General features: G+C 39.5%; 1 protein-coding gene across 10 annotated transcripts in view; it reads left to right on the forward strand.

Moving 5' to 3' along the window:
- The window catches only part of celf1 (cugbp, Elav-like family member 1), a 63,743-nt gene that overhangs the window by 35,810 nt on the left and 15,443 nt on the right, over window positions 1-12,490 (forward strand). For 3 of the 10 annotated variants that reach the window (XM_016472144.1, XM_016472176.1, XM_016472184.1), the window contains exons 1-8: window positions 2,420-2,861; window positions 7,524-7,711; window positions 7,994-8,076; window positions 8,337-8,385; window positions 8,947-9,081; window positions 9,905-9,984; window positions 11,215-11,376; window positions 12,332-12,401. In XM_016472144.1, the coding sequence (XP_016327630.1) occupies window positions 2,791-2,861; window positions 7,524-7,711; window positions 7,994-8,076; window positions 8,337-8,385; window positions 8,947-9,081; window positions 9,905-9,984; window positions 11,215-11,376; window positions 12,332-12,401 (838 nt within the window). In that variant the 5' untranslated portion in view covers window positions 2,420-2,790. Of the gene's footprint in view, window positions 1-1,571; window positions 1,614-2,419; window positions 2,862-7,523; window positions 7,712-7,993; window positions 8,077-8,336; window positions 8,386-8,946; window positions 9,082-9,904; window positions 9,985-11,214; window positions 11,377-12,331; window positions 12,402-12,490 lie in introns of those variants that run through there. The other 7 variants (XM_016472167.1, XM_016472192.1, XM_016472210.1 and 4 more) reach the window with 6 other exon arrangements.

Below are 12,490 nucleotides of genomic sequence, written 5' to 3' on the forward strand. Positions count from 1 at the left end.
CCTATAACACTGCCTTACATAGACAGTCCATGAATAAGCCACATAGTCACTCAGCAGTCATTAAAACGTGACATGGCCTATGGTCTTCTCGGAGCATTCTCGCTATGCTTTGAAGTTCAGAAGACACATCAAAGCTGCATGGCACGAGTTTCTCAAAGGAATGATAAATCATTGATGTGCACAGCGTTGGGGAGTAGCTAACCAAAAGCTGAGGTGCTGCTAGTAGTAGTATGTAGTTCGGGAGACTTGCCGTAGTTTAGAAATAGTGTAGATTTTCTGGGAAAATTTTCCCCCATTTGCTGTTGTATTTCTGATGCTACAGCGATGCACTCAAATGTGTTGTTGGAAAGTCAGGTTCATTCTAGTAAATTGTTTTGTTTCGGATGTGAAAGAACACAAAAGATTTAATGATTCAAATCTCTATGCTGTGTTTAGGGTTGGCTGTTTTACATCTAGTTAAGTGCTGCTCATCCTTTTTTTGTTTCTGTTATATTAGGGTCTGTTCTAGTTTGTGTATTTAAAGTAAATTTATCTCTTCAAGTGTCATACTGTCACTTCATTTAAAACTCTCTTATTTGTATTATTATAAGGGATTTTTAAATTTATGGCACAAAAACATGGCTCAGGTTAAATTAACAGATTATATCATTGGTTACATTTAGAAAGTTATTTTAAGTAGCTAAAATGTAGCCCCAAATAGTCCCTCAGGTTGTTTTTGTAACTGAGATCCTATTTTGGGCCCAACTGGTCCCATGTGCTTATTTATATTTGGATAAGTTGTACAGAATGTGAGTACTCTAAACACCAATATTATGTTACTGCTGTATCAATTATAGTTGCTTACCACAGATCTGATATGTGAAGCTTGTTTGTTACAGAGCTGTCTGCAGAGGACAGGGTATGAGTATTTTACACAATGTTGCAACTGTCATACACCCTCTGTTCAGTAGCTGTCTTTGTTAAAGTAAATGGAAATTATTCTTTGGGCTTAACATATATTTAACAATGTTTAACAAGCTCCTATCTGGTGGAGTTTGAATACGTAGATCAGTTTTTTGTGTTTTTTTTTCCTTTCAATTTGAGAAACCTTTGTGTTTGAGCCTCTACAAACTGATTTCCTCTGATGAAAGTGAGAACAGCTTCATCTCAGATGGTAGTCTGTCGTTTACATGATTATATTCAGATCATCCAGGAAGTGCCGTCTTATTGTCCTACATATGTGTTTTATGTGTGCATGCAGTTTTGTGACATGCAGTTTGCATGCTGTCTATTCTGTCAGAAAACGTCTCTCTTGTTCTTTCTTTTTCCCTTTCAGTATGCGTTTACCTCTGTGTGTGTGTGTGTGTGTGTGTGTGTGTGTGTGTGTGATTGTCCAGCCCAACTGATAGGTGGTTTGTAAATGTCCACCTATGCCCCCCTCTCTGATCAGTCAGCTGTGTGTGTTGTATTCTCAGCTGCTAGGTTGTTCCAGATGCTTCAGTATAACTCCATTTGTCCACAGTGCTGTCTGTCTGTGCCAGTGTTCGAGAGTGGGTTTGTTGTTAGATGAACTGTGCTGACCATATGCTCTGTGAGCTTTCCCTTCCTGCTGTGGAAGTACCTGCCCTTGGCGGGTAAGAACACACACACTTCATGTCTTTCCACCCAGGGTATGAGGTTACCCTCCACCTGCAGGTTTTCCCTCAGTGGGAAACCTCTTTCAAGCAGCTTCTTTTTGAAGCTGGAATGAGAAGGAAAAAAATAACTTGCTCTTTCTTTGTTATTGCTCCTTTTTCTAAATAGTAACCATGCCTGCAGTGTGCAGCCCACCAGATGTCACTGCATGGCTAGCGATGATGTCATGTCCAGTTTGAATGTCTGACAGGCCATTGAGGAAGAAATAAAATGATTACATTCTAATTAATTGCTGATATATTAATTCTCTGTTTTAGAAGGGTATTCTTTTATAAATGTATATATATATGATTTGTGTATTTCTTTCTGAATGAATCAGCATATTATAAACTATATCATTTAGATTTTTTGTAATTACTTAATGTTATTTGTTACATTGTTACATAGGTCTATTGCTGTTTTTGTGCTAAAAGCCAAACAGTGGACCTCAGCCTGCCTGTGGCTTTGTTTTGTTTGTCGCCTTTGACTGCAAGCTTATAACACGTCGCATGACCCTGAGCAGCCTGTTCCTCCCTCCCTTCCGCCACCCCTCCATGCTGGAATAGTGTACAGCCCGTGGCCCGCTGCTGGAACCCGATTGTATCCTGGGGGCGCTTCAGCTCAGGGATTACCAGAGAGCTGCCCATCCCCATTCATTCCTGCCGCTCACTCGCGCTTATCAGCATCAATCTGACACTTTATTTATCTGACACTGCACTCAGTTCTGCTTTGCTAAGAGAAAAACTCACAAAAAAGTCCCCCTCCATCAGCACTTTCCTTTGTGGGAGCAGGGGTTCAGCTTTTAGTAGCCTGTTCGGCCCATCCTAATCCTCAGTCCCAGCCCAGTGACCAGAGCTCTACGGCCTGTGTTTGTCATCCAGCACAGTGTCGAGCCTCATCGTTGTCTCTCTCTGCTCCATGTCTATTTGAGTTTTGTGGAGTCTGATCAGCCCCCATGAGGTGCACGCTTCCCTTTCTTACCCAGCTGTTCCCATGTCACTTATGACTGAACCTTGAGAGACGTACTTGACGGATAGTCGCTGTGGCTGTTTTGGTGTTTAAGTGTGAGAGAGTCTGTTTTTATGGATTCTGTCAGCATTCATTTGAGACTTACTGACTAGTGAAGTGCTGAAGAAAATGGCTTCCTTTAAGCTGGATTTTCTGCCAGAGATGATGGTGGACCATTGCCGTTTGAGTTCCAGCTCAGCGCGAGTAGAGACTTGACTTTAGCTTGGTGTAACTTGATTTGGGTTACATACTAATACCTTCAATTCTCCTTTGATTGATGGTCACTGTATTAGGGTGGAATGTTCTGTATTTTTAATAGTTAATTTTATTAATCTGTGTGGTTAGTAAAATCTTATGAATGATTAACTGGTTTGTTTACTTTTTATTTGGAGTTGTGAGTAGCTATTTTAAATGTCAGGCAGTATTCTGTGCGAATGCAAGTTTGATTCAGGGTTCATTCAGGAGATGACAGTTAATGCTCATTAGAGGCCTGCAGTGAGGGCTGCTAGTACATGTTTACAACATAATCCTGTAGTAAACGTTGTTTTTCACTATTAGCATGTATTGGAATTCATATTTTATTCACCAGCACAGTGTCCTTACATAAAGGCACAATGCTTCAGAATGAACAATGAAATGATTTGGATATTTCATAATTGTTGCATTGCTGCCTAGGATAGAAAGTGCTTGTTGGTGTGGTCAACAGTTTAAAATGGAAAGTGAAACCCTAGTTTTCACTCCTTGCTGGAGCATCTTGAGTGGCTGTCCCCTGTCTGTTATAGGATGGACTGTATTGCTCCTGATATTATTTATAGGTTTACATATGAAATGCAAGGGTTCATTCTTTGCCGTTTCAGGATTTTTCAGCAACGCGTTTCAGTGTTTTGTCTTATTAAAGTCATAAGGGTTGTTTGTGTGAGGCTTAACAACCTCAAAGGGAACAATTTAACCAAGAACGGGGCAAGAAACTGCTGACTCAGCCATGGTCAATTGTCTTCTCTGTTCTGTTTATATGTTGTTTGCTTTGTAAGGAATGCAGAAAAGAGTTCATTGTTGCTATTAAATAGACTTCATATTGAAGGCAGCGTTCATATGGTATTCATGTTAATTTGGGGTGATAGGAAAGAGATGACTACCATTTAGGACTGGGTATCATTCAAAAATTTGATACCGGTTCCTGAACAATACTTTTTCAATACCAATTTTATGAAATCTGTTTTAACAAGATTACATTACCTCAAAAAAATGTTGGTTTTATTTTTCAGTTTGTTGAAGTTTTACACACTCAAAGACTCTGCACAAAAGAACGAAAAAGCGCAATGGAACTAGATGTAACCAACACAATATATCAGTGCAAATAATTTTAATACGTTTAAATAGTTTTCAGTGCAAATTGAACAGTTTCAAGTCAGTATGTGAGGCTCACTTCTGCATATTTAAGAATTCAAATCACTCAGCTGTTCAAGAAAATTAGCATGCCTGCTTTTTCAGAAGACAGACAAGCATTGGTGAAATGCAGCCACACTTTTGATCTTTTCCACATTTTTTAGGCTATGTTTACACACCGAGCACTGTCTCTGTATGTTTCCTCTTCCGCAATCGCTGTTCGGACTCAAAGGAAGCTCATTCGCTGCTCATATGTCACTCATTTTATGTGTTCATAAACCGCTGTCTCCGATGACGAACATCCATTACACTTCCGCGTTCTGTTCTATACATAAATAAACCCAGAAAAACATTTCTATGGATGAAACATGAAGCTAATAAACACACGATTATGACAGTTATGACTTCATGAGATTCTGCCTATTTTAATAACAATATAGTGTGTTTACTTGAGAAATTAAGTGTAGCAATTAGCTTCATATAAAAGGCTACAAATGACATATTTCAACAGCATTATAAGACTATAACTTACATTAGGTCGCAATCAGAAATGCCGGTATGGATGAGGATTGTTTACATTTTTTTAAAACGAAAACGCACAAGTGTAGGCCTATACATAGCCTTACATTTATGGGGGTTGGGATGCTTACACACTACAGCCTCACGAGTGAGCCACGTCTCTGGGTGTAACCGGCATAAATTGGTGTTTTTCCTTGATGCCTCACCAGAGCCAATCACCAGCACTTGATTTAGCACATCAAGCATGCTGCATGCTTATTGGCTGACGTTGACTAGATTAACCCCTTAGTTATTGAAAATTGGTACTGAACGACAAGAGATTTTTTTGATACTCAGTGGTATCGAGGCAATTCGGTTGGTGCCTAAAAAGTAACTTGATACCCAGCCCTACAATCTTGATTATTTCTTATCTCTTCCTAGATATCAGATTGTTCTTCTGTTTTAGTTGTTTTTGTTGAATCGATAGTCTTCTGCAACATCGTGTTCTGATGTGCTGTGACTGTGGCTTCTTCCCTACAGTCAGTACTGGTCAGTTCACTAGGAAAAAGAGTTTACAATCCTAAAATGGCTTTGCCCCAGTGAACACCCAGTGATCCTCTGTCCCTGATTAGGTGATCTTCTGGAGAATCTGTGTTATCTGCTTGTCTGAACAAGTTCTGGTTGCTGGGAAATCGACAGAGTAGAAGGTTTTATTAGCTCTGCTGTCCTCGGATCGATAAACGCCATTAATCTGGCTTTTAGCTGCTGGCTAATGCTGCTCTTTGTCAGCAGCACAATGCTGTGTTTATCTTAAAGTGGTCTGTCACTCCACTGATCAGCAGCTGCTAAAGAGAGTGATGAAGAAGTGCTTCAGGCCTGTCAGTGACGTCCTTCACTGCTTGCCTTCATGCTCCACTTTGTCAAGCAGCACTGAGAACTGAAGATGTTCTTTTAATTAATTCTCATCACAGACTTTGGTTATTCTTTTTTAGATATGACATTTTCCTCTCTTTTTAATGTCTAGTTTTTGTTGTTTTTTTTAATTAAAGTTTGAATGAAATTCACCCCATCTATTTTCTAAATGCATCATCGATCATAATGTGAACAATTTTTGTTCTTTTTTTAATAATCTGTTGCTCAGTTGCATGACACAATACAGAAGAAAAAGATCTGTTGCTATTTCTGTTTCATCACAATTTTAAATTCAGTTCGTAGTAAGCTATTAGTTCATGAACATTTTTTTCAGTTATTTCTCACCTTAGAAAATCTTGTGCATGACCTGAGAAAACCATTCATGACTATTCATAGATGTTTGAGTAGGGATTTTACTCTAATGTTTGATCTTCACATACTGCTGAAGAATTTATAATGCAGTGAATGCCTTAGCACCCTGTTTTCTTCTAGTTTGCATTGCTAATCACTAGGGGTGCAACGGTTCTCGGTTAAAAAAAATCGAACCGTATGGTTCTCCACACACGGTTCGGCATACACTAGGACCACGGTTCAACTTAAATCCGACAATGCATCTGTAATATGGTTTGTTAGAGTTCGGCTAATGCATGTTTCTGTTGATGGATACAAATTCTGGCTTCCCAATACATTACAACAAGAGCGATGAGAGAGAAAAAATAACAATATGTGGACAAACCAGTCACTCTTTAATCAATGCGAGTGCTTTATGCTGGAATAACTGTCATTTATGCCGTCATCACGTGTTGATAACGCAGGTGAGACCTGAACAGCACACGTTGCTATCGGTGTTTAAACTAAACTCATTTAAGCCTGGCCAGTTTAAGTGGCGTGCGCAGTGAGAAGATCTGTGTGGTCGCTCATCCGAAGCGCGTGAACCCGCGTCTCCGAACGCGCGCAAATATTAAGCTCTCTGTGAAGTATTGTGTTTGAATGGACAAATTCACACAAAAATTGTCAAAATGCCCATCTTGGTGAGTATCCTAGCAGACATAGTCGGCTGAATGTACAGTATCAGTGGGCCATCTGAGCTTTCATTTTCTCAAAGGCGAAGCAGGATGCCCAGGGCTCGGTTTACACCTATCGACATTTCTAGCCACGGGGACCATAGGCAGGCTAGGGGAACTCATATTAATGTTAAAAAACCTCATAAAGTGACATTTTCATGCCATGGGACCTTTAATCAAACAGCAACAACACGTAAATCTCTCACTGCTCTTGATTGAATAACTTTAATAAGGATTAATCTTTAATTTATACAGTCAACTATGCAATGTTGTTTTACATTTGATTTATTCAATTTCTGTACCTAAAAACTGTTAGACCTACCTAAAAAAAAAAAAAAAGAATTTCGTTGCACCCCTACTAATCACTAGTATCCACCTTATTTTTAACATTGAGCGGATGTGGCCGTTTGTAAATTGAATGTGTGTGGCTTCCGATGTCGTAGGCTTCCAGTTATGTTAAGGTATACGAAACGGCTTGTTATGCTGCTTGATATTGCAAACTGGTATTATTTTAATGTATTGTAATTATAATTGGATTGTAGTGCAGATAGTTTACGGTTTACTGCACTGTTATTCTTCTAATTATTGACCTATAGCGGCTAATGAATCGGCGGTCTCTCACATTCACAGAAAATAGCTTAGTTATACATTTGCAAAATAAGTTAAGTAAAAGAAGTATTTTTTTTCATGGCAAATAAGATGTACACAATTGTTTAAATTAATAATTATTTCGCATCATCTTAACCTGAGAACAGAAAATGCAAGGCAAACATCCAATTAATCAGCTTGAGCAATATATTGTCAGTCTAACACTGGTGCACTGTTAGTAAATGAAGCTAGTTGTAATTTTAGTGTTTTCATTCTTGGGAATGATATGAGATTGTTGTGTGCATCCTTTCATTTGCAATGTTTAGTTTTTGTCTGTCAGGGAGACTGGAGACATTGAGGGTCATGTCCTTAAGGCTCGTTAAACAGGCATGTATGTATATATTTTTTTTGTAGAACCAAGAAGATGAATGGGTCTCTGGACCACCCAGACCAGCCCGACATTGATGCTATAAAGATGTTTGTGGGTCAGATCCCCCGGATGTGGTCAGAGGATCAGCTGCGTGAGCTGTTTGAGCCCTATGGTGCAGTTTATGAAATCAATGTTCTTCGGGACAGGAGTCAGAATCCCGCACAGAGTAAAGGTACTTGACAGTCAGTACACTGCAGATTGAGATATTTTCTATGTCAGTCACTCTCAAAACTTTTAGTCCGTTCCGAAACCTAGTGAGCACACACACACATGCAGAGCTGCATAAAAGCAAGTTGTCTTAGATGGCAGCCTAATTAAATTAGGAACTAATTAAGGAATCAACGATTCCTTAAAATGCTGCTCACTAGGATTTGGAACGGAGTTCTAGAAATTGGTCTCAGTGGAAATGTTGTCATCTTGGACTTGGTTCACAGACCATTTATTGCATTTGCAGGTTGTTGTTTTGTCACATATTACACCCGTAAATCTGCATTAGAAGCACAAAATGCCCTTCACAACATGAAGATTCTTCCAGGGGTGAGAAAAGGATCTACTTTTTTATATATTATCAATAATAAATTAATCCTCATGCGTGTTGTCAGATGAGCTGGCCTTCTACTATTTATTGCTCTTAAAAATGCATCAAATCTACACACGTATTGACATGCTTTTATAAAAGCTTTTTCAGTACACCCAATGGAGCTGTTAAAGCTTTTCAAACAGCTGATTTCTCATGGCGGCTGGGAAATGTCAGTGTTGATAAGTCAAATGTGATTTTTTTTTTTCTCTCTGTACAGATGCATCATCCCATACAGATGAAGCCTGCAGACAGTGAGAAAAACAATGGTGAGTGACTTGAATGTACAAGAGTATTATGACAGTCCTTTGTTCAAATATGCTAATGTTCCAAAATTTAGGGTCAGTTTTTATTTTATTTAAGAAAGAAAAAGCAAAGATACAGTTAACTGATAACGTTACAAAAGATTTTCATTTGAAATCACTGTTTCCACAAAAAGCAAAACGGTTTCAAAAAAAAGCAAAAATGTTTTCAACATTGATAATAAATATTTATTGAGCACGACTTTAGCATATTAGACTGATTTTTGCAGAATCATGTGACACTGAAGACTGAAATGATGCTGAAAATTCAGCATTGTCATCACAGTATTAAACTACATTTTAAATATATTAAAATAGAACATTTATAGTAAATTGTAATTTCACAATATTTCCATTTTTCTGTATTTTTGATCGAATAAATTCAGCCTTTGTTGAACATGTTTTCTTCAAAAACAATACAAAATCTTATAGACCCCAAACCTTTGAGCAATAGTGTATCGCTTGAAGAAATTTCCAGTGACTGTCAAAGTGGCTGTGCTGCCATAACACGCTTTTCTTGTATTTCAGCGATAGAAGACAGAAAGCTGTTTGTTGGAATGGTTTCAAAGAAGTGCAATGAGAATGACATAAGGATCATGTTTTCTCCATACGGCCAAATTGAGGAGTGCCGCATACTGAGAGGCCCTGACGGACTGAGCCGTGGTGAGAACTCGAACGCATGTATATCATCACTATCGCCATCCAAAGCAAAATTACACACACATGATGGGATACCATACACACAAATACAGGAATGGAGGCAGTACTGTGAATGTTTTGACTTGTAGCGCATACAAGAATGAATTTAGCTTCAGCAGCTTCTCGTTTTTCCCCTCAGGGCACTAGTAGCGCACTAATAAACATGAAGTACATCTTCACCAGTCACTCTGTTCACTCTCATTTAAGTTATTTCGAGGAGGCAGTGTTTTGCGTAACTAATAGTTGCAGACGCAACCCATCAGAGAAAAATGAGACTCAATTGGCTCCCGTCGGCCCAAATGAAAATGACTTCATTTATCCCAGACATGGCAACTGATATCAGAGGTTATATAACCGTGACTGCTTGCAACAAATTGATAATATATGCACGGTCGCTTTAATCATTCATTTGGGAATGTCATTCTCCTAGTTTCTAGCTGTTGTTTACCTGCGGTGTAGAGAATCACTGTGATTTAAGTTAACCAAAGTGTAACCAAGGGAACATAACGCACATTGAGGCCCACGCTATTTATTTTAGAATTGGCTTGAGTGAACTTGCTGTCCATCACCATGGGAACTGCTTAAGTGATAGGCACGACCCATATTGACTCAGCAGCCCTCAAACCCATTCGCTCTCCAAAGAGACCGGGCCTGAACCCTGTTTTGATTGAGGTTGTGTTGCTGTGTGGTAGTTTATTAGTACTTCTAGTTTATGCTGTTATGGTTTAATCACAGAGGTTGGTGTCCTTTTGTGATCTACTTTCATACTTGTCAACTCTGTCCGCAGGCTGTGCCTTCGTCACATTCACAGCGAGACAGATGGCCCAGTCTGCAATCAAATCCATGCACCAGTCACAGACCATGGAGGTAAACACACACATACACGCATACCATTTCTGCATTTAAGCTTGATATTTCTGTGCTTAAGAGATGATAAATGCCTATGCCTTAATGCATAGTATACAGCAAGTACTGTTTCTATGTTTTATTGTGTAGAAGTTACACTACCATTCAAAAGTAGTATCATTAAGATGTTTTAAAAATGTTTTTGAAAGAAGTCTCTTGTGTTCACCAAAGCTGCATTTATTTGGTCAACAATACAGTGTAATATATATATATATATATATATATACAGTATCTCACAGAAGTGAGCAAGCATACTCACATTTAGTCTGCTTGGGACCATGTCCTGTGGTCTGATGAGACCAAGATAAACTTATTTGGTTCAGATGGTGTCAAGCGTGTGTGGCGGCAACCAGGTGAGGAGTACAAAGACAAGTGTGTCTTGCCTACAGTCAAGCATGGTGGTGGGAGTGTCATGGTCTGGGGCTGCATGAGTGCTGCCGGCACTGGGGAGCTACAGTTCATTGAGGGAACCATGAATGCCAACATGTACTGTGACATACTGAAGCAGAGCATGATCCCCTCCCTTCGGAGACTGGGCCGCAGGGCAGTATTCCAACATAACGACCCCAAACACACCTCCAAGACGACCACTGCCTTGCTAAAGAAGCTGAGGGTAAAGGCGATGGCTTGGCCAAGCATGTCTCCAGACCTAAACCCTATTGAGCATCTGTGGGGCATCCTCAAATGGAAGGTGGAGGAGCGCAAGGTCTCTAACATCCACCAGCTCCGTGATGTCGTCATGGAGGAGTGGAAGAGGATACAGTGGCAACCTGTAAAGCGCTGGTGAACTCCATGCCCAAGAGGGTTAAGGCAGTGCTGGAAAATAATGGTGGCGCCACAAAATATTGACTCTTTGGGCCCAATTTGGACATTTTCATTTAGGGGTGTACTCACTTTTGTGGCCAGCAGTTTAGACATTAATGGCTGTGTGTTGTTATTTTGAGGGGACAGCAAATTTACACCGTTATACAAGCTGTACACTCACTACTTTACATTCATCCAAATCATACTTTCCCCAAATTTATGAATGGTAGTGTATTTTAAAAGGCTGAGGCACTGCTGAAACAGATGTTAATTATACATATTGGTGAAAACTTACTGTTTATTGATATTTTCTTGGCTGCTTACATTTATTTTTATTAAATTAAATTCAGTGCTGCATTTTCATTTCTGTTTGCATGTGTCCCGTAGGGCTGTTCTTCTCCTGTTGTAGTAAAGTTTGCAGACACGCAGAAGGATAAAGAACAGAAACGTATCACCCAACAGCTGCAGCAACAGATGCAACAGCTCAATGCTGCCTCCATGTGGGGAAATCTTACAGGACTGAACTCACTAGGGCCACAGTATCTTGCAGTGAGTACACAGGACAGATCCTGTTGTATCTGAGGTCTATGCACATAGAAACCATGCCTATAATTAATAATTAGATATTAATTAACAGATAATGGCACATGATTATTTACAAGATTATCAAGAAGTGTAGTATTAACATGATATCAGTATTTTATTTTATTTTTTAAATATCACTGTTGTCTTTAGTGCCACTATATTGCGACACCCTTAGCTCCATCTAAAATATATATATTTTTTTTTTATTCAGACTGTAATGCATTATTATTTAGATTCCATTAGAGCCTTTTAATCAGAGTCTAAAGAGCCTTTCGCACCGCGGGAACCTTTTCACAGTACCAGAACTAATTGTGGAACTACCCACTTTTTGGCGTTTTCGCACCGCCGGAACTGGGTGTGATTTTAGTACCGGACTGCCTTTTTCGAGAACCAACATTTAGTTCTGGAACTAAAGCGGTGCGAAAGGCCCTTAATTCGCCTTTAAAATGTTGCTGTGTTTTTCTGCTGTGTTTGAGCACATGGGCTACAGGTCTGTGTTTGGCCATTATTTAGATGCATTTAATTTGGCTTCTCAAAATCCTTGTTGATTGTTTATGATTGGCTACTCCTAAAACTCAGGTACTGTTTACTGGTTTTTCTCATGTGGGCCAGCATAGATGTGTAGCCCTGTTTGAATGTGTTAGTGCTGCTCCATGGGTGTGCTGTGAAAACTATTTCTATCTTCATCTTTCTCCCTTCTAATTCTTCTCAGTCCCCTTCTAATTTTTATATATCCCTTGAATGTCCACATTTTGCTCGTCTTTGTTTCTGTCTCTACATGTGCTCCTGCTTGTCTTTATTTTGCCTTGTTGCCTGATTTATCCTCCTCCTCTCCTCTCCTCTCCTCTCCTCTCCTCTCCTCTCCAGTCCTGGATGCAGTCCTGACTCTCTCTGTTCTCTGTTTTGATGTAATGTCTAGCTTTATTTGCAGCTTCTACAACAGTCTGCGTCCTCTGGAAATCCACTCAACAATCTCCATCCAATGTCAGGTGAGAGTCTGATGCGCTCTGCTCCACTCAGACCCGTTAGAGAGCATGGCGGCTGTTAGTTAGCCACTTGTAAACCTGTTATATTGCAT

The sequence above is a fragment of the Sinocyclocheilus anshuiensis genome, unplaced genomic scaffold, assembly GCF_001515605.1.
Source record: "Sinocyclocheilus anshuiensis isolate Anshui unplaced genomic scaffold, SAMN03320099.WGS_v1.1 scaffold1677, whole genome shotgun sequence".
NCBI classification, from domain to species: Eukaryota; Metazoa; Chordata; class Actinopteri; order Cypriniformes; family Cyprinidae; genus Sinocyclocheilus; species Sinocyclocheilus anshuiensis.